Genomic DNA, 21,278 nt, shown 5'->3' with positions numbered 1-21,278 from the left:
GAAATTCTTGAGAACTTCAATCTTTTCACTGTTTACCACAATGTCGCTTATTGGCCCATTTTTGAGGGTGGTTTTCTTTTTGTTAGTTTGCAAGAATGTAGAGAAAGTGATTATCATAATTTTGGTTAATATTTTATTTTCTCAAAGACAGTCACAGTGGCAAAAGCATTTGTAATTTTTATCTTGCTTTTTCTGAAGTTTTACTTTTTTTTTTTCTCCCTTTGAGTCAACTTAGAATTGTCTATAATCTTAGAAATCTGCATTGCTTTGGTTAAAAGCACTAGAAGCTTACACACACACACTCTTCTTGATATTCTGTGTGGATTGGTTTTCTCTGGAAATCATTTGCTCCTTTTCATGCTTTGACTCTATAGAATCAAGGCAGAGGTATGTGTCTATCTTTGTTTCTTAGAAATTGAAAACTGATGACTTCCATCACCTATCTCGGAGGCCTTGGAGGGAATGGCTGAAAATGCAAGACATACCCTGATGATCTGACAATGCTGCTGCAGGTGATCACAAGATTGTTAACTGTACATGGGAATCTAACTGAGGAGTTAACTGGCGCTGAAGTCCAGCGCCTGATTCACTCACCAAACCAGCTGCTCTTGAGCTTGGATTTTCTCCACCTTGAAGAAAGAAGCACTTCTCAGATTCACATGAAGCCACTGTAGGGACAGTCTTGTTGCACAGAATTTTATCATTGTTCCCCCTTAAGATATCAAAGGCACAAGGTATATATTTTTTTTTATGTTCTTCATCCAGAGATCAGCTTTATTCCTTTTAACCTCTACTAGTTGCTTCACCCTTGACATTCATAGAATATGTTTCTTCTTCAGCACAGTAATTCTGTTTACTAATGCCAAACAGAGTGTTTTAATACTTTGGGTCTACATATTTGGTTACTATCTTTATTGCCAAATTTCTCGAACTTGAAGAAAAATCTTATTATTTTAACTGAGTGCTAAGTACAATTCTGTTATTCTTTTTGTTGTTGTTGTTAATTTTAATGAAAGTTTATAGAGACTTAAGGTTTCCAGTCATTCATTGTCGCACTTTTCTCCCTGCCCACTCCTCCCCCTCAATTTACTTTTCTCCTTGATGAGTAAAAGGAAAACTCTTTCATTGTTATGCAATCCATCCCTCCAAGTCCACTGCACTGTGCAGCCTTCATTCTGGACTCCGGTCGTTGTGACAATAATACCTAATCATATATCCCTTTTGAACAGTTCCCTCCCTCATCTGTTGCAATGCAGTATACATCATTCCTTCCCTTCTTCTCTGTCTTCCCTCAACCCCAGTGTCAGTCCTGTTTTACAATAGTGGCCCTATGCAATATTTGTCCTTTTGTGACTGAGATATTTCACTCAGTATAATGTTCTCTAAGATCATTCGCTTAGCATAATATTCATGAGTTCCTTGTTTTTCAGTGCTGCATAGGTTTCTTTTTTCTATTGTTTTTTTCAGTCCCTTTTTTTTCTTAATAAAAATGAAACATTATTAACTCAAATAGATTTTTTCCCTTCTTCCCTCCTTTGGAAGCCAGTAGACAATTACTGTCACCATTATTATTGTCATTAGAGGTCATCGAGTTGACTGCAACCCTTAGTGACCTTATGAACAACAGATCTAAACCTTGCCCCATCCTACACCATCCTCAGTGTTACAGTCACTGTGTCAGTCCATCTTATTGAGAGTCTTTCTCTCTCTCTCTGACCCTCCATCTTTGGAGCATGATGTCTTTCCCCCACCCCCCTGCCCCAGCACCGGTCCCTCCTGACAAGCTTACTGGTTGAGGTGAATGGACTTTATAAATACTGACATATGCAGGATACATAAGCACTCACATAAGATTCCTAAGCAGTGGTGGGAAAGCTCTATATGTGACATTCTATGACTATGATCAAGCTGTCTTATGAAAGTAGTCCCCAGAGGTCATCTTATCTACTGAGGAATAGAGTTGTAAACATCAAGAAAAACCAAGATTGAGGTCAATATAAGATACTGTGCTATTGAAATGAATACATGTATGTCAGTTTGGATTCTGGCATAAGTATCTCAGGCCCACTGTGCAGCTACAGGCCCAGGATCCCTCATCAGAGCCAGAGACATTGAAATCTCCATGAATAGGCACAGCCCAGATGTGGAAGCTCATTAATAGGGTGGCCCAAGTGAACAGGGGGAAAACCTTCTATGATTACATCTTTTTAAAATACTATTTCAGTAAAGATGGCTAAGCTGTTATTTGATGTCCAGAGAGACCTTTATATCTATAGTATAAATCAGATTATAAGATTAAGAAAGCGATCCCAAGTCTAAAGCCTACAGTGGTTCTAGTGTAAGGCCACTGTGTCTGGGCAGGGTACACTGGCATGACCAGTGATTGCTTTACAGAATCTGGCTGGATATATCTTATGTGTAATAAATAGATGCAGACTTTTCCTGTTCTTAGAATCTCAAATGCAGATGTGTACACATGTGTACCTTAGGCATTTCAAAGAGATTAAACTTCTATCACACATCCCAGTAATGGTTGTGGCAGGCTTCATTTTATGAGGTTCTACCATGAGATAAACGGCACACCCTGCAATTTCCAGAGTCACCCCAGAAAGGGCCAAAGGAAGAGTACTGTGTTGTCTGCCGAATAGTAACAAATGGGAAGTTGCTCTCTGGCACTTCATGGCAGTCTTCCATTTGTGTGTGCCTGGTTAGCACTAATAAAAACAGGCCTAAGCACAAACATAAATTAAAATGTCTTTTCCACATTAATGCCATCTTCACACTCAGGGAAAATCCCTGAGAGAAATGACTGAGGAGAGAGGAAAGTGTTACAGGCCAGATGTTAACTTTCCTTCCAAACCCCACACATTTCATTTTATAAACATGATATTTTAATGAATTTTGAAGAAGAGGGCCATTTCTATGCAGTTAATTTGCAAAAGACAAAGAGGAAAAATAACTTGTTTCCAGCACCCATTTGTGATATGTCAATATTTTTCCCAAATGGCTTTCTCATTTTGCAACAATGTAGTAAGGCGAGTCTAAGGATTTTGAGTGATTTGAGTGCCATACTGAACAAAACACTGTGTGTCTTACAGATAGTATATGAATTTATGGATAAATCATGTAGTGCAAAGGACTGCACATCTAGGTTCTGAGCACTGGCTTAAGTTCCAGTAACCTCCAGGGAATTATTTTGATGTGCAGGAGACTTGGTTTTTGCAGCTATAAAGTGGGACTTACTAGTAGGGTCATTGTGATAATTTCATTGTTGTTGTTGAGTACTCTCTAGTTGGAACCAACCAGTAGCTAACCCTCCATCAGGTTTTCAGAGAATGTGAAGTCGTACTGGGGAAGATAGCCTCTTTCCCCCGCAGTGAGCAGCTAGTAGATTTGAACCACATATCTTTGTATTGGCAACACAATTTCTTATCACTGTAATAAAAAGGTGTGCATGTGAAAAAAGATTTTTATCTCTCATATTAAAGTCTTCTTAACATCCTCCTTTAGGATGCATGTTTGATATGTTAAATGTCCCTCAATTTTAAAGGAGGTAGATTAGAAACTAAATAAGGATGTAAGTATGTTCTAATACATTGGCATGTCTCGTGTTTTCATCATTGTACTCCATGATTATATGTCAAATCCTGATTCTATCTTAACACCATACTTGTGTTATACACTCCTAAAGAAGCAGTATTATGTTTTGTGTTTGACAAATGAAGGCGAATCCATCCATAGATTGTCCTTGGTGTGTGCCACCATGTTGGAGCCAGCTCAGAGCTGACCCCCCAACCAGCAGGTTTTCAGAGGCTGTAAATCACAGGAAAAGAATGCCTTGAACTGCCTCCTTATCCATAGACTGTTGTTATGTGCTGTAAAGTCCAAGCTGACATAGCAGCGGGTTTCAGAGGCAGTAAGTCACACTGCAGGAGACTGCCCATCCTTCTCCCTGGGAGCAGCTGCTGGTGTTTAACCCATTTATCTTCATTATTATTATCAAAGTAGCAACAGCGTTTGGAGTAGCCAAAGGAAGAGATACTATGTGTTGTGTGCCAAACTTATTTCTTGTGCTACTTGAACAAAAGAAAGGCGTAAGAATGGACGCCTCAGGCCCCTTACTGGAGATAGCAGGTTTCATCATCTGAAGTTCTGGGGTAGAATCCTTCACTGATGTCCTAAAGAAGGGGTTCTCGAAGTGCAGTCTCTAAACCACCAGCATCAGCAGCACCTGGGAACTTGTTAAAAATGCAGATCCTGGACTTTGCCTCAAAATGATTGAGTCCTTAAGGCCCAGCAGTCTGTGGTTTAATGAGGCCTCCGGGTGCTTCTGGTGAACCTGAATCAAGTTTGGGAACCACTGTCCTGTGTCTTCTACTATGTGAACGAACTGACATAATTCACCTGGGCTTGGAGAATGGTTCTACAGAAGTGCTCTTCTTAGAACAGAGAGAGATTTTCAAATAATTTTCTGTTTTCTGTAGTTTGGATAAGAAATTCCACTTGTGAACAGTGTTCTTAACAAAATCTCGTCTCTTCCCTGTTTGCTCGCAGCCCTCGTCATGTTTTCTTTCTGTTGATTAGGCCATGACCTGCCCTACACGTTGCATCCTCCATGCTGCACGGAAGTTTTTCCTCATTATCTCGCTGTCTTAATTCCATCCTTCCTGTCAGAACAACTCCATCAGCCACCTACCTTGTTTTACTGTTTAGTCCCCTCAAGTCCTTCACTATCTTGTTTCTCTCTCCACCTTTGAAGTGAAATTTGAGATCCTCAGTCTCCCTGGCTTGCCAGGTCAGGAGGCTTCTTTGTCTCTGTGCTCTCCATCTGCTCAGTCCAGACCCCTCTTACCTTGCATTCCCTTAGTGCAAAACAAGATAGTCCATGGCCGCCTGTGATCCCTTTATCTCTTCATTTTCCTTTAACCAAGATTTGTGCTTTCTCATGTTCACTTGGTCTCTCTCTCTCTTACACACCCACACCCACACCAACACACACACACACAGACACCCCCACACAGAGTTCTACTACTTTCTTCCCATCTGTGCTTCCCATTCATCTCCAGATGTCACATGCTCATTCGTGATTTTTTCACGTCTCCGTTTCCCACTCTGACTTCATACATCATCAGACTAGAATGATGCGCATGGATCTCACTATGTCAGCTAAAACTCAAAATTTCCAAAGCAGACGCCACAGTCACCTTTCACACAACCGTTTCTCCCAGAACTCGTCTTTGGCGTCAGGGGTGCCCTTCTCTCAATCTCTCCCCTCCCTTTCTGTAGTCCCCTTCATTGTATAAGTTGCAAAAGTCCCCTGTTCTGTTCTTATCTGATCTCTTATTTCATTTGTCTCATAGCCAGATTTATACATGGACCACTGTAGTAACCTGGTCTCCAAATTAATTCTTGGCTTCTGCTTTTTACTCTTGGGTCAGTCCCACATATTGCTAGAATAACAGTTGGGTTCTGTCATGTATTTGATCATTGGCTGCTCATTGCCTTTTAGTTAATTCTTGCCAAGAGTCCAGGCTCATACAACTTCTTTGAGGAAGCCACCAACCTCATAATCTTCTCTTGGTTGTACACCTTACTCAAGGATATAAGATCTGTCTCAATTCTGATGTTTCTGAAATTTTATAGAAATTTCCCTTGCTAATAAGGTACAGAGCTCTGCTGGCCTGGTCTGTTGAAAGTTGTGCTCCTAACCCAGATTTCTCATCTCCCTGAGCATTTGAACCACCCATGGTTCTGAGGCAATTTACAGCTTCTTTTTTTTTTTTTAACAGCTTCTTCTTAAGCAATTTACAGCTACAGAAAATCAACTAAGGGCAGCTTTGGGTTAGTTCTGACTTGATGACAATGAGTTTTTTATTAAAAAAATAGTAACATTTATTCTTAAATGTAATAATATGTAAATGAAGAGTCGTGTTCCTTAGAGGTTTGACAGTGATTGAGATTTAGTAGGTTCCATGTTAACTTTCTTCCCAGTGAGATGGTAACATTTTCAGTCTTAAGGAAAATTTCTTCTCTGTTGTTATTATTCTTTGTAATTTGCAATGACCACCTCCAGCAGTGGGCAGTTGGTTCATATCTGGTGAGTGGCAGATGAGGGCCTTAAAGTCTTGCAACCACAAGTATAAAAAAGGAGTCCAATTTGATTTTCTATTCCTTTTTATTTTATTCTGATTTATTTAGAAAGTTTGAATACATTGTTTTTCACAAAAGATCCTTCCTATTCCTTCCTTTTATGGAATTTTTAGGAAAAGGCACAAATAAAAGAAACCTAAGTTTAAAATTTACCTTTAAATAACATAGTCAACAAACAGGAAATAAGTCTGCTGGATTTTTGAAATCTCATTCTGCCAGTTTATGCAGATTTCACACCACAAAGGTCTAGGTTGGGAGCTGACCATGGTCAATCTAATCTTCAATTAGCCTTTGCCTTAAGGGTCCCACAGTACTTTTGCCAACTTGTTTTTACTTCTGCCTAGACAGTTTAAATTTATAAAACGAACACTATTGTGATTCAGATATGCCCTGGGAAGTGGGGGAGACCTAGTGGCCTACTCCAAAAGGAATTCCACAATTTCTGTGGAAGTTCAAGTCCACCAGCAGAAAGAGATGGATAATATCTTCCCAGGCTTTTTGCAGCTTCTAAAATCCCACTGGAAGGGTCAGCTGTGGAGTTAGTTCTGACTGGACAGACGTAAGTTGAGATCTCTGGGACACATGGCTAGCTTACATTAGGCTGATAATGTATTGTTCCCATTTCTTTTCAAGATTTAACTGTCAGTTCAATTCAAACTCAATTCATTAACATCAATTCAGAACTACCTCATAGCTGCTGCCTTCCCTTGGGCTTCCAAGAGTGTGAATCTCATGAGAGGAGAGGACTCATTTTTTTCTTCCTCAGAGTAGCCGGTGAATTTGAACCCCCAGCAGCAGAACCTTTGCCTTAGCAGTGCCATTACGCCACCAGGACTCCCTCCCTGCCAGTCACCTTCCGTAGTGCTTCCAGTTTACAACCATTTGGGGAGCAAATAAAAAAGACTGACCAAAGATAAGAAAAACTGCCATTTATTGTTTCCTTAAAATGGATATAAAATAATAGTAAGCAATCATGTGTATATCTATATATAAATATGCTTTATATATGTATTGTTTGCATTACTGTGTGTTTCACTTAACTATTAACCTAAAGTTGAAAATTGAAACGACCCCATCAGTGTCACCTAAACTAGGCATGATCGTTCACCGTCCACTTACGATTACAGCTAAGCAAGCCCTATGGAACAGTTATACCCCGTGACACATGGAGTCACATGAACGGGCACCCACATGGGGACAACTGAAAACAACACATAAGCTAGACATGTTTTCAGAGGAGCCAGTCCTTAGAAAAGACATCATGTTGGGACAATAGAAAATCAACAACAGAGGGGCAAACCCTCAACAAGGTGGATTAACACAGAAACTGCAACAGTGGGCTTCGCATGACAGAGATTGTGAGGATGGAGCAGGATAAGGCTTCATATCTGTTGTTCAAAGGGTTGATTTGAGTCATAGATGACCCTGCAGCACTTAACAACTGATAGACATCTATAAAAACACAGTTGATTCCAGTTTACTGTGACCTCATGCCTGACGAGAACTGTCCTCCTTGGGCTTTTTCAGTGACTAGTTTTCTGAAGTACATCTCCAGGCTCTTCCCCGAGACTCCCTGATCAGATTCAGACCAACAACCTTTTGGTTAGCAGCCAAGCCAACAGAGAAAACGACACACACCCCCACCACACACACACACACACACACACACACACACACACAGACACACTCACACTCTCATATAATAATTCTGTCTAACTCTATATAAGAGAATGTTGATAACCTAGTGGGTAAAGAATTGTGCTGCCAACCCAAAGGCAAGATGTTCAAATCCACCAGCTGCTCTGAGGGAGGAAGGTATTATAATGCCGCCTCCTTCCAAGTGATTCACAGCCTCTGAAAACTTGCTGGAGGGTCAGCTGTGAGTCACTGACATCTGTAGAAGGTGAAGTCCAGCACACGTGGAGAAGAGGCGCTCAGGAGTGTTTTTGACACTGTTTTAGTAATGATGAGCATGCCTGATTCCCTGCTGACCAGACCCTCCCCTTCGGGAGCTTTGAACTGTAGATCCAGCAACCAGCCAAGTACTAGTGTGGAGAAATGTTCCTCAAGCAAGTCCTCAGTAGGGCTGGGACTGGCCTCCATGTTCGGATCTGCTGGGGTTGTTACTGAAGCCTGAGATCTTAGGAAGAGCCGAGGAAAACAAAAACCATGCCACAGACTGTGGCGTTTCCTACCCCGAGGGAGTCTGCATGGTGTTCTCTGCTCTGTGGCCACAGTGGGGTCTCCTTCTGTAGGAAGCTCCTGTGCTTTTCACAGTGAAATAAAAATCTAGTGAAGAAGGTTTGGAGAGAGGAAGGAAGCCGAGGCCAGAAGTGGGTACAAGTAGAAGTGTTGTGCCTTTCACTGTCTGCTCTGATCACAGTGGCACTGTGGACATCAGGAAAAGTGAAAGCTTTCGCTCCCCACTTGCTCAGGCCTTGAATCTCCCACTTCATGTGTTCATCTCCAGAGGTTTATTTTCACATTAAAGCGAGCAATGCCAAAGCATTTAGCTCGTGCATATGGGGCCAGGCCCTCTCGCATTTCCTCCCCTCCTGCCATGCTGAGCATTCGGCCCCACTTGATTAATAGGTGCAGGAGACGCAGGGCCTGGTGGGAGAGGTGATTTCGGAGCAGGTGGCACAGCTTTGAGGATCAAAGAGCCCAAAGGTGCAGGGACCTGAGCAGCTGCCGGCAACTCTTTGATCTCCCCTTGGAGTTCCTCCCTCTCACAGATCGAGCAGTCCCCCTCAGAACAGGCATTTAGGCAACCCTCTTTTATTCTGGTGCTTTACTTAGAGGGAGATGAGAAGACCAGCAGCTTGATTGATGGACGTGGACAAGCACCAGCAGGTTGGCCTTTGGTTTTCGTTTGCCATGTGCCACTCCTGCTTTGTCCCCTGTTGGCCAGTCAGGCCCAGCCAGTCTTCTCCAGGGACCCTGATTTCTTTACTACAGCCACAAACCACGGCATGTTCTGCCCAGGCTGCAGAAATGGCCACATAGCTAAATCCTACACATACTTGAAAACTCGAACTCAATGCCGTTGACGCTGAACTGATTGATAATTGACCCTGCAGCGAGTTGTCAGAGGCTGCAAATCGCATAGGAGGAGAGTGAGTCTTTGTCCCACAGAGCAGCTGGTGGATTCCCACTGCCCCAGGGACTGCACCACCAGTACTCCCTACTCATACATCAACACAAAGGCAGATACCACTTTCTTTCTTAAGGCAGCTTACACGGCTCCATGTTCCTCTGACATCCATCGAGCACTTCTTACACACCAAGCTCTGGCACATGCCCTCACATCTGTTATCTTGTTTACTGATTTCTTAGGCCTTCGTAGGCCTTTTACACTCAAAGTAATTTCACAGTTTGATGCTTTTAATTGTCTCTTGGTTAAATCATACAGCTATTCTCGTCTCACCCCCTACTGGACTGAGAACACATCATTTTCTGTTTCCTTAGTATTCTTAAAGTTCAATATAACATATATATGTAATAGATGCTTAAAGATGTAACTGAGTTATATATATCATAAATGCAACAAATTATTAGTGTATTGGTTACTTGTCCTAATATTGATGCTTTCTAATAAATATGTGACTCTGTTAGAAACGATATTTTATATTGTGATAATTGTGTGTATTTCAACAAATGTAAAAAAAAAATGTATCTTGATGCCTGTACACTGTTAATTACCAGATTATTGTTGTTGGCTTGTCGTTAGGTGACATCAAGGCATCAATGTCTCATAGCAACCCTGTGAAGAACAGATCTGAGCCTTGCCCTATCCTGTGCCATCCCCATCATCTCTGAAATTCTTGAGCCCATTACTTCTGTCAGTGTTCAGTCTATCTCGTGAAGGATCTTCTTCTCTTCTTGCCCTCCACTTTTCCAAGCATGATGTCCTTTTCCAAGGTCCAGGCCCTCCTAACCCCATGTCCAAAATTTGTGAGATGAAATTTCACTGCCCTTCCCTTCTTGGAGTACCCTAGTTTTACTTTCTCCAAGACATATTTGTTTGTTCTTTTGTCAGTCCGTGGAGGGAAATTTGTTACTCTTCTCTAGTATCTCAACTCAATGGCACCAGTTCTTCTGTCATCCTTAGTTAACTGTCCAACTCTCAGGTGCCTAAAAGTGATTGAAAAGACCATGGCTTGAATCAGATGGCCTTGGTCTTTAAAGTGACACCATTGCTCCTTAACACCTTGAAGAGAGGTCTTTGACAGTGTATTTACTGCAGTACAGTATTAAAAGATGTGAGAGTTTTGTGCCACTCCATTATAAACTTGCTGTACTATCTGCCATCCAAGTAGAGGGGCCTGCTTTCCCCAGGAAAGAGGGGTGTTCATTTTGAAAATAAAAAGTGCCCAGGGCAGACCTGGTGATTTAATCATAATCTTTCACAATCAAGGAAGAAGCAAATCATAGCTGACTCTCCAGTGGATGCTCAGAGGCTGTAAGTGGCACAGGAGAAGATTGCCCATCTTTCTCCCAGGAACTACTGGTGGATTGGAAGAAACCACAGAGAGGAGCTACCTTTGAGTCAGCAGCACAGTCCCCTTCAAACTCCCTCAGAACTCCTTTTAATCAGCATCGTTAGAGGGAATAATTTCTTATATGAAAGGAATCAGCTGCACTTGTACATTACATTTTCAATAGCGGATATCTGTCACTTTGTTGCCTTTTTTTTTTCTGTTTACAGGGTCTTTTGTTTGCTTTGTTTCCCTCTGGATGCTGCATAGCTTCATGTCTGTACATCTGGTAGCACAAAGATCCTTATTTGTTTCAGAAAGCTCAGAAACTTTGAAAGAAAAGAAAATAACCCTTTTTAATGAAACAACTCCTTTATTATATATTGAATGCTTGGCAGATCATTTGAGTCATCATAAAATACTCATTCAGTGTAATATTAAAGAAAACAATTTAATAGCTGCTTCCACGAAGGATGGTCCATTAGGAGATAAAAGTGTACAGAAGTTCCATGGTTATAACTTCCTACAGTCAGGAAGATTTTTTTTCTCCTGTGAAGCTTTCTAGCTTATCCTTAAAATTGTGTTTCTTTGGCCCCCTAGCTGGGGATGTATAAATTAATGGTATCTGCTTTCAGATATGCAGTCACTTTCTTAGATTGTGTGCCTACTGATTAGCTTCTCTCAGCATTTCTGGAATCATTGGAAAATGGAAAATATACCTGCTGGAAAAATGGTTTGTTTTTCCTGCATTGTCTACCCACCTGGCTGTCCGATCCTGGAGGCCTTGCAGTCACTTGCTACAGGCCAGCTGTACTTCTGGTTCCGCTCAACATGCTGCCTGAGCTCATCTGCGTAGAGGGTCCTGTGTGTGAGGGCTCTGTCTCTGCTTTCTCCAGGTGCTTTGAGCAAGAAAGAAATGGATTACCCCTGACTCAGTTTTGTGGGAAATGAATGGTCTTGTGGTCTGTATATATGTTCCCTGTATCACTGCTGTTTTGTCTATTTCAAAACATAAACTACTCTGCACCCTTTCAAAACTCTTTCATTTAAGTGGTTCCTTTTTTTTTTATATATATATTAACTAAGCTTAGAAGCAGGAGTGACACCCACTTCCTAAACAACATGACTCCAGAAACTCGATGAACTTTGATAAGTGTTGATACTTGTAAAGGGGCTTCAGGCCTTTTGTTCATAGGGTTGCTATGAGTTATGCTTGACTCGAAGACAATCAAAAACAACATCAGTGTCAAAGCAGTGAATTGAATGTTTGTTGTCCCTAAAGATCCTAAAAGTAAAAAATTCTTCTGGACTGGTTAGAATTCCTATTTACACTAGTGGTGGTGGTGGTTGCTATGCACCGTAGCATCAGAACCGACTCATAGCTGATCCTCCAGAAGGTTTTCAGAGGCAGATAATCACAAGGGAGGAGATTGCCCAAGACTAATAATTTTATTGAGAATTTTGCATTGTATCCAGTGCTCTTGTGTGGAGAGCTGTCTTTTATGGAGAGCTATATTTTAATATATGTATACAGCTTATATGTGAATAGCTGTCATTTGATAAAAATAAATTTTTTTCAGAGTCTGATTTTGCTCTGAGACAGGCATAAGAAATACGCATATATTTATGAGAACTGAAAAGTAGACAGTTCATAACCTAGTGTTTCCATGGTATATTGTCTGTATTCTTACCTTTTTAAAGTGTGAATAACATAATATTGGCTCCATACTTGAATAGGTTTTGGTTACTAATGATGATTTTATGGAAAAACAATTCTCTTAATTTCTCTTACCATTCTCCAGTAAACTTTTTATGCCATTTGGTGAATTAAATGAATTTCCTATTAGTTCAGTTCATTCATTTAACAGATATTTATGAAGGACCCCTTTGAGCTAGGCTCTGCAATCACAAAAAAGGAAATATGGTCTCAATGCACAGCAGATAAGGGAGCACTAGTGGCCTAGCAGGCAAGAGTTGCTCTGACAGCCCAAAGGCAGGCAGTTCAAATCCACTGTTTGCTCTGCGGAATAAAGATGAGCATTCTCCTCCTGTACAGTTTATAGCCTCTGAAAACCCACTAAAGGCTCAGCTATGAGTCAGTTCCAACTTGATGACACATAACAACAGTGCACATCATGTCATCAACAGTGCAGATGTCAAAACACACTTGACTTACCAAAAATGTAGTGTTTCTGATCATCTTAGGGTGCCAAAATGTTGTATAAATATATACCTGTTTATTTCTAAACTATTTGATGGCTGTTTCCTCTGTTAACCTTATCATTTTAAGAATTTTCTCTATTGAACATATCTATTGTGTAATTACTTAGTCTCTTATTAATATTTATGGAAAAAACCCTGCAAATCAGAATGTATGGAGTTGATATAGTGTCAGAATAAAAGAAATAAAAATATTTCATATTTTTCTTAGACTTTTTATCCTGTTTGTGGATCAATACATACTTTCTAACAGTGTGAAACAATGAAAATCTTCATTTCTTGCTCAATAGTTTTCATTGATCTAATTCATTTCCCATTTGTTAATATTATATTAATGTAATCTTTTTCTGTTGGCACAATAGTATGTGATTTCACGGCAGCTATTTTGAACATCTATTTTAGTTTTCAAGAACAGACATTGTTTCTGAAGGGTGGGAATTGAATTGAAAAAGGCAACAATTTTATCTCACTTATAAAGAGTCAAAGTGGTTTTCTACTTAAGCTTTTAAGTGGGTGTATGACACGCAAGAGGTATTTATTGCATTTGATAATTCCCTTGTGCTAATTTATGTCCTAATGAATGTGAAGTTGACAGAACCAGAGTATGGGGGAGAGCAGGACAGAAGTAGGGTAGTTCCATTTTCATTTTTAGAGGATTGTGCACAGTCCATCCTCAAACCACCACCCCCTTTTCACTGACTTCCACAAGCCAATCAGATATTCATTTCTAAACTAAGCTCGCTGCAACCATAATCCCCAGGGACTTGTGCTGCTGACCCAAAGACCAAGGATCTCAGGTGGTTTGAGCCAACCTCTGAAACTCTGTGGAGGGTCAGCGAGGATTCTGTTCCTACTCAGCGATGGGTTGTATTTTTGTTACTGTTGTCCACTTGCTGGTTTTCTGGCACTGTGGTGAGTTGTGCTGCTAATCAAAAGACTACTTCAAAGGGAGCTCTGGTGGCCTAGAGGCACTATCTGCACAGCAATCTCACAGGTACGTGGTTCAAATCCACCAGATGCTCAGCTAGAGGAGGGGCAATCTCCTCCTGTACCAGTAAGATCCAATTTGATGGTACACGCACAAAAATTAATAAAATATTAAAAAATTAAATTTTTTTTAAAGGCTGCTTTAAAAGATTAACCGAAAGACTCCGTCTCCTAAGGTGCAGCTCCACTAGCTGCCCCACAGGAGAAAGGTGACCAGTTCTCTTCCTCTTAAGATTTACACCCTCGGAAACCTGATGGAGGACTGATGGGAGTCAGAATCCTCTCCGTGACAGTCAGAGAAAGAGAAGATAAAATAAGATGTGCTGGGGACACGCTATGACAGTGGGCTTCAGCATATCAGACATGGATGGTGAAGGATATGGACAGTTCAGCTCTGTTCTTCATAGATTAGCTCTGGGTCATAGTCAACATGATGACACTTAACACAACAGCAAGTTAATAACTAGAGAACTCTGATGGAGTTAGTTGCACAGAGAGGTGCACTGCTTATTCAGTGGTTCGAGTCCACCAGCTTCTGATGAGCAATCTCATCCTCTTTAGAGCCTTTTGAAACCCATTGGAGCTATGACTTGGTTCCAGCTCAGAAGCAACAAAGTGTGGGTTGTTTCCATGTTTGTTTTTAAATTAGTGTATAATGACTTCTATACCTAGCTTGTATTTCTATTACTTCTCTCTTGATGTTACTGTTCCAGTCATTTTTCGATGATCATCAACAGGATTTTGCTTACATGTGATATTGTTCAGTATTTTCCACACTCTGTACTATCTGCTTTATTTTTTAGAATGGGAACATATATGAATCTTTTCTGGTTAGTTGGCCAGGTGGCTGTCTTCCAGATTTCTTGACACAGCCTACTGAGCATGTCCGGGCAGCATCTGTTTGTTGGAATACGTGAACTGGTATTTCATCAATTCTTAGGAGCCTTGCTTTTTTGCCACTTCCTTCAGAGCAGCTTGAGCTTCCTTCTTCATCACATTGCCTCTTAAACATAAGTTTTTTTTCATGAAATTCTGTGTCAGCTAATTCTTTTGGGTAAAGTGACTCTGCTTGAGGCTTACCAATGTAATTTTTTTGTTTACTTCATTTTTTCTAGATATTTTTTATAACAATTTCATGAATATGTTGCCTTTTTAAATTCTTTTATAGTGATGACTATATATATTTTTTATCTTCTAGATATAGTTGAAAATCATTTAATAAACGTACATTTTATAAGTCTTATATAATTGTAAAAATATATATAAAAACAAAAATTGTTTCTTGAAGACAAAAGATGGACAGTCTCCTCTGGTGCAGTTTACAGCCTCTGAAAATCCACTGAAGGATTAACTATGAACCATTTCTAACTCAATGACAATGACTTTTTTAAAGAGATATTTCATAAATGTAGAATCACACAATATTTGACTTTTGTATCTAACTTATTTCATTCAGCATAATGTTTTCAAGATTCAGAAATGTTTAGACATGTATCATCAGGATTTAATTTTTCTTTAAGGCAAATATTCCATTGTATTTATATACCATATATCGATTCATCTGTTGCTAGAATATTAGGGAGTTTCGTTCTACTTTTTGATCGTGACGAATAATGCTGCAGTGAACATTTGTATACATGTTTGTTTGTTTGTTTGTTTTCATGCTTTCCTCACTTTTATATGTATACATTTTTTTTACACCTACAGGTATATAGTAGTTTAGATAAAGAAATATGCATGATTTTTAATAAATTAAAAATTACTTGTAATAATAGCTACAAAACCACATCCTTCATCTAGCTTTGCCTCCAGAAGATAGGGTTATCCAATTTTATGTAGTATTTATTGGCTGAGTATCTGATAGTATAATAATGAGCCCTTACATATTTTTTTGCGTGTTGAGATATAAAAACATAGTCCATTTAGAATGGTAATGGAATAGGCAGAAATATTCTAAAGCAAGAAAATTATGTATTATATTCCATATCTTGTTTACTGAGAACTGTGGCTGGCAAGTAGCAGAAATAGAGCTTTACTTCTGAATCCTCCTTCAGTGCTCTCCCTTTTTAATGCTGTGATTGAATCCTTTTCCTCTTATGCACTAACTTCTGCCAAATGTCATGGGGCATATCAAGAAATTTAAGACTTTGACCCCGCAGCCAAGCAGTTAGTACTGCAGCTGAACTAAAATGATGTCCACAAACAGTGAATTCGCAATTCACATGATGGCCCAGAGTGAAAATATGCTTAATGCAATTCCTGGTACGTGGAAGGCACTCAGGGAATGCTGGTTGGCTGAATGGATGAAGGGTGGTCAGACTGCTATATGAGTAGACAGACAGATGGATGAACTGATAGCCTGACCAACAGAAGCAATGATGGACTGATAAATGATAGTTACATTTGTAGGAAGGAGAAAAGCTCACTGACCACAGGTGGCTCATTTCAGTGATGCCTGCTGCTTTATTTTATGTGTTGAGAGAACACTTTAGAAAGGAGAAGGTAGACTGTGCCTTCGGATTGAGGAACAGAGAGGAGTTAGGACCTGAGCTACAAAAAGAGGAAGGAACAAGCCATGAACTCAGCATGAGCAAAGACAGGGAGGCAGGAGGAACAAGGTCTGACTGGGAACAATGAAAGAGTAAGCTTAGCACAGCAGAGGGTTTGGGGAGAGCATTGCTTTGAATGAAAAATGGGGCTCCATCACGGAACAGCTTGAATATCAAGCAGGAGTATTTGAAGAATCTATCAGCATGGGCAGCTATAGAATCTTCTTGCATAAATAGCAACTCTCTAGCATAGTGAATCTGATAGAAGTATGAGTTTATGTTGAAAATAAATTTCTAGAAAGGATTGCACACTAAGATCTTGCTACATCATCCTTAACATGTTGCTGTATATAATTGCCCTTTCTTAGACACTTCTGTCAGGCTCAGCTTTAGATCAACAAGTACCCTCTTTTAAGAAATAAACGATTATGACATTCTGAGATAAGATGCAGCATAAAAGTGCAGAAGCTTCCGGTATATCATGCAAAAAGTTTAATAAATTTTTTACATTCTAGAGGAAGGATAGTTTATGTCTTCTGGAGTATTTGGCCTAATTACTAGATGTGCCAGAAAACTGTTGTTTCTTTTGTGGAAGTTGTCCGTATACTGTGAGAAGGCCTAGAACACTAAAGAGGACATACATACATCATCACTTCTCTTTACATCTATTAATCTCATCTTAGCAAATTGATGATGTTAGCACTACAGTGGAAGTGCTTCACAGTGGGGTTCTGGAGTAAAACTGTGGGTGAGAATCTGGCACAACCACGGACTTGATCCTCAGTCTTGGCCACATTTTTAAATAATGAATGATGGCGATAAGATCACTGACAGCTTGAGGTTGTAGGGAGATTAAACATAAAGATGCCTAATCAGTGCCTGCCATGTGGTAGCAATTCATAAATAGTAGGCGTAGTGTTAGCAATCATAAATAATAGTTAATCATAGTTAATAATAGACATGATTTTCTTATTGCTTGTTATTTGTCTCATCTTTCTTGGTTTTCAAATTGTTGCCAGAAAAGTAGTTGAGATCCCAGAGAGTTATGTCAGGTGTCTCCACTAAGTGACATTGAAACTCTGCACGTGTCCCTTGCCCCACTGAGCTGACCGTTCTTTTGTCTTCCACAGTGAGCCATCTCTATGGATTCGGACTGATGGATGCAGAGGCCATGGTGATGGAGGCAGAGAAGTGGACCACTGTTCCCCAGCAGCACGTGTGTGTGGAGAGCACGGACCGACAAATCAAGTAATGTTTGCTATGAACAGTGCCCGGAAGAGCATGTGTCAGTTGGAGCTCTCACTGCCACCTTTTATTGCACGTGGAAGCCAAAACTTTGTAGTTTTTCCCTAATGTCATTATCAAATTTTGATAGAATGTCTAGGATTCTAAGCTGTTAAATCTGTATTAGTGAAACCCCAGCCCATTGCCATGGAGCCAAGGCAACCCCAAGTGTGTCGGTGCAGGATTTGTAGTGACTGTTGCCTAATGAACAGGGAATTGTGCTGCCAACCCAAAAGCAGGTGGTTCAAATCTTCCAAGGCAGAAAAATGGATCATCTCTTCCCACGTGATTTACAGCCTCTGAAAACTCATTAGAGCATCAGCTATGTATCAGTTCTGACTTGATAACAAGGAGTTTGAGCTTTTCAGCCACCAGTTTCTTTTTCTGTGGCCCCCATGTAGATTTCAACCATCAACCTTTGAGTTAATAGTCAAGCACACACAACCACTTGTACCACCCTGGGACCGAAAGTGTGACCGAAAGGCCCTTAAAAGGGAAACTTCTTAAGAGGGCATGTAGGGAGGCCTTTAGTGATGAACTTTGTTCAGGAGGCTCCTGCTCTGTCAGTATTTTTATCCGATGGAGTCAGTGGTCTCCAGAACTCAGTACATCCTGAAAACAACTTGACTCACTCTACGTGCTTCACCTAAAAGCAGTGCAGAATGTGTTCTGAGACTTCAGAGTATTAGGGCACTTAGTAGTTTTTCGTCTGCCGCAGAGGCACAGACATGCATGTTGTGCCATCAGGATAATTCTCTCCTGGCTGCTGAATCCCAGAAAGAGAATTGCATCTTAGTGGCCTCATTCACGTTTTTACCTCAGCTTTGCCCACAGAATTTTGGTTTCTAAGGAAAGTAGAACCATTTTAATTATTGAGGAAATTTGTTAAGAAGCAGAAATACATTAATGAGTTTTCTCATCCATTCTTTTTGTGGCTAGGAGTGAGGAAAGAAACAAAGACATGGCAAGTGTAAGCATATCGATTGAGCATTTACATGTGTGCAGATGCTGAATTGTTACAAACTTTATGTGTTTTCTTATAAAAATTTTATAACAAGTTATATATTAATCCCATTTAAGAAATATGGAAGCAAGAGTAGAGGGATTATTTGGTTTTTTTATCAACTAATTTACCAATTCAACAATTATTTTCTCTTATAGGGTATTAAATACTAAGCTACATATTAAGATAAAAAGACCAATATTAAATATTCCTTCTTTCATGGAGCTTGTAGTATAATAGGAAAGTCAAAGTCAGAAAAGTAAATATAGGTAATGTTATAATATTAAGAGCTCTGGCGGCCTAGTGGATAGGAAGCTGCACTGCCAACATAAGTGGTTGAGTCAAATCCACCAGCTACTCTGAGGGAGAAATACAGACCATCTCCTCCCATGCCATTTACAGCCTCTGAAAACCCGCTGGAGCTATGAGTCAGTTCCATCTCAATGGTAATGAGCTGGGTTAGTTGAATAATAAGTGAACCTTGGAAATAAATGAGGTTGTAAATTAGGAGGGGGTCATATATTGTATGCCTGTGGTCCAGTGATAACTCTCAGAGGAAAATTCAACTTCTGACCTTGAAAAAAGCAAAGGAGCCTGCTTAAAGAAATGAGAATAATCCCGCGTGAAAAACAATGCTTTTGAACTTTGTAAATAAACCTGTTGTTGTTGTTGTTGTTGTTGTTGTTGCTATGTGCCATCAGGTCACCTGCAACTCATAGCAACCCTATGTACAACAGCCCTAAACCCTGCTCTGTCCTGTGCCAATCTCACTGTCTCCGATACACCTACCCTCATTACCCCAGTCACTGAATCAATCCATCTCATCAAGAGAGTCTTCCTCTATTGCACTGTCCCTCTACCCTCCCAAGCATGATTTCCCTTTCCAAGGATTGATCCCACCACCTTGCAGCATGTCCAAAGTATGTCAGATGAAGCTTCAGAACCCTTGCCTCCAAGGAACAGTCTGGCTTCACTATCTCCAGGACAAACTTATTTGTTCTCTTAGCAGTCCATGGTATATTCAATACTCTTCTCCAGTATTAAATAAAAATAAATAAGTCAGTAATGCTACAAAGAGCAATTCAGACATGGAATATGCAAAGCCTCTAAGGGGGCAGAGAGCTAGAATTTCCCAGAATGTGAGCTGATGTCTCTGTGGATGGAGCACAGCGGATAAGAGGGAAGAGGTGGAAGAGGAAGCTGGAGAGACAGCGAAGAGTGTTCGTAGGGAATCAGTTCTCACTCACAGCAGCCTGAGGTCAGAGCACAGCTGTGCCCATGGTTTCTCCAAGGCTCTAAACAAACATGTCTCCCCTGTAGAGCAGCTGGTGGGTTCAAACTGCCAGCCTTTTTGTTAGCAGCTGTGTATGGAGTATTGTAACTGTGCATGAAAAGAATTTTAATTTATCTTTTCCTCTTTCTTTCATAGTTCTTGTTGGTTAAAACCAGGCTGAAGTCTTTAATTGGCCCCAATCGTGGTGGTGATAACACTGTGCTCCTCCACTATCTAGGGACTGGCTGGCTGCATTTGATTTCATTGTATGATGACACTAGGCATCCATTCAGACTCTGCTCCATCTGCTCATGTACCCTCTCTTTCTGTCTCTCTGTTGCAGGACGATTCGCCCCAATAGTGCAGTGCGCTCCATCTACAAAGCTTCGGGGTGCTCAGACAACCCCAACCACCACGTCAACTACTTGGAGCATGTAGTGGTGCGAATAACCATCACCCATCCGCGGAGAGGAGACCTGGCCATCTACCTGACTTCACCCTCTGGAACCAGGTCACAGCTCCTAGCCAACAGGTACAGTGGTGGTCACTGCCTGCCTTTCCACACTCCGCCCAACTTCAGAGGTCGACAGGGTCAGCGGCTCCAGACTCAACCTGGGAATGAGCTGAAGCCACAGATAGGTGCTATGGTGTGATTCTCATAGTCTCACTGCTCTTAAATAGAGGGTCTGAGGGTGCCCGGGATCTGTGGCAGGGAGAATATAGTGTGTGATTGTTGGGTCTTGTTACTGTGTGACTCATAGTTGACCCTCCAGTGGGTTTCTTTTCGGAGACCGTAAATTGCTTGGAAGGTGATTGCCCATCTTTCTACTACAGAAACACTAGTGGATTTGAACCACGTATCTTTGGGTTGGCAGTGCAGCTTCTTGCCTGCTAGGCTATCCAAGCTCTCTTGGGTCATACTAAAACTGAAAAGAATCAAGAATTTTCTATTGTTCTTTCTCCTTTAAATGAACTTAAAAGGCCTGTGCTGAATCCAAACCTGAAGGACAGAAAGTAACTGTTGCTTTTAAGAATTTGCACATTTCATTTACAGTTGATGCTTTTAGCTGCCATCTGTCAGCAGGCCAAATCACAGCAGGACAAAATGTTGCTCATCAGACCTAGGGGGTCTGCAGCATGACTTTTCAGAAGGATATCTCCTTTCTTCCTACTTCATCTAAATCCAGAAGCTTTGCTGAAGCCTGTTCAGCATCAAAGCAATACACAAGCCTCCCACGGTGGATGCTTAGTGGCCATGTTTGAGGAGCATCATCCAGGAATTGAACCTGGGTCTCCTGCATGAAAGGTGAGAATTCTACCCATGAAGCACCAGT

General features: G+C 40.7%; 1 protein-coding gene across 1 annotated transcript in view; it reads left to right on the top strand.

Annotated features, from left to right (window-relative positions):
• The window catches only part of PCSK5 (proprotein convertase subtilisin/kexin type 5), a 413,061-nt gene that overhangs the window by 345,020 nt on the left and 46,763 nt on the right, over positions 1-21,278 (top strand). Inside the window, exons 11-12 of the mRNA XM_006891991.1 lie at positions 17,515-17,632; positions 20,288-20,476. Of these exons, the coding sequence (XP_006892053.1) occupies positions 17,515-17,632; positions 20,288-20,476 (307 nt within the window). The remainder of the gene's footprint in view (positions 1-17,514; positions 17,633-20,287; positions 20,477-21,278) is intronic.

This window comes from Elephantulus edwardii, unplaced genomic scaffold (genome assembly GCF_000299155.1).
Source record: "Elephantulus edwardii isolate Elephantulus edwardi_28Jun2011 unplaced genomic scaffold, EleEdw1.0 scaffold00108, whole genome shotgun sequence".
NCBI lineage: Eukaryota > Metazoa > Chordata > Mammalia > Macroscelidea > Macroscelididae > Elephantulus > Elephantulus edwardii.
This window is presented reverse-complemented; position numbering and strand designations above follow the sequence as displayed.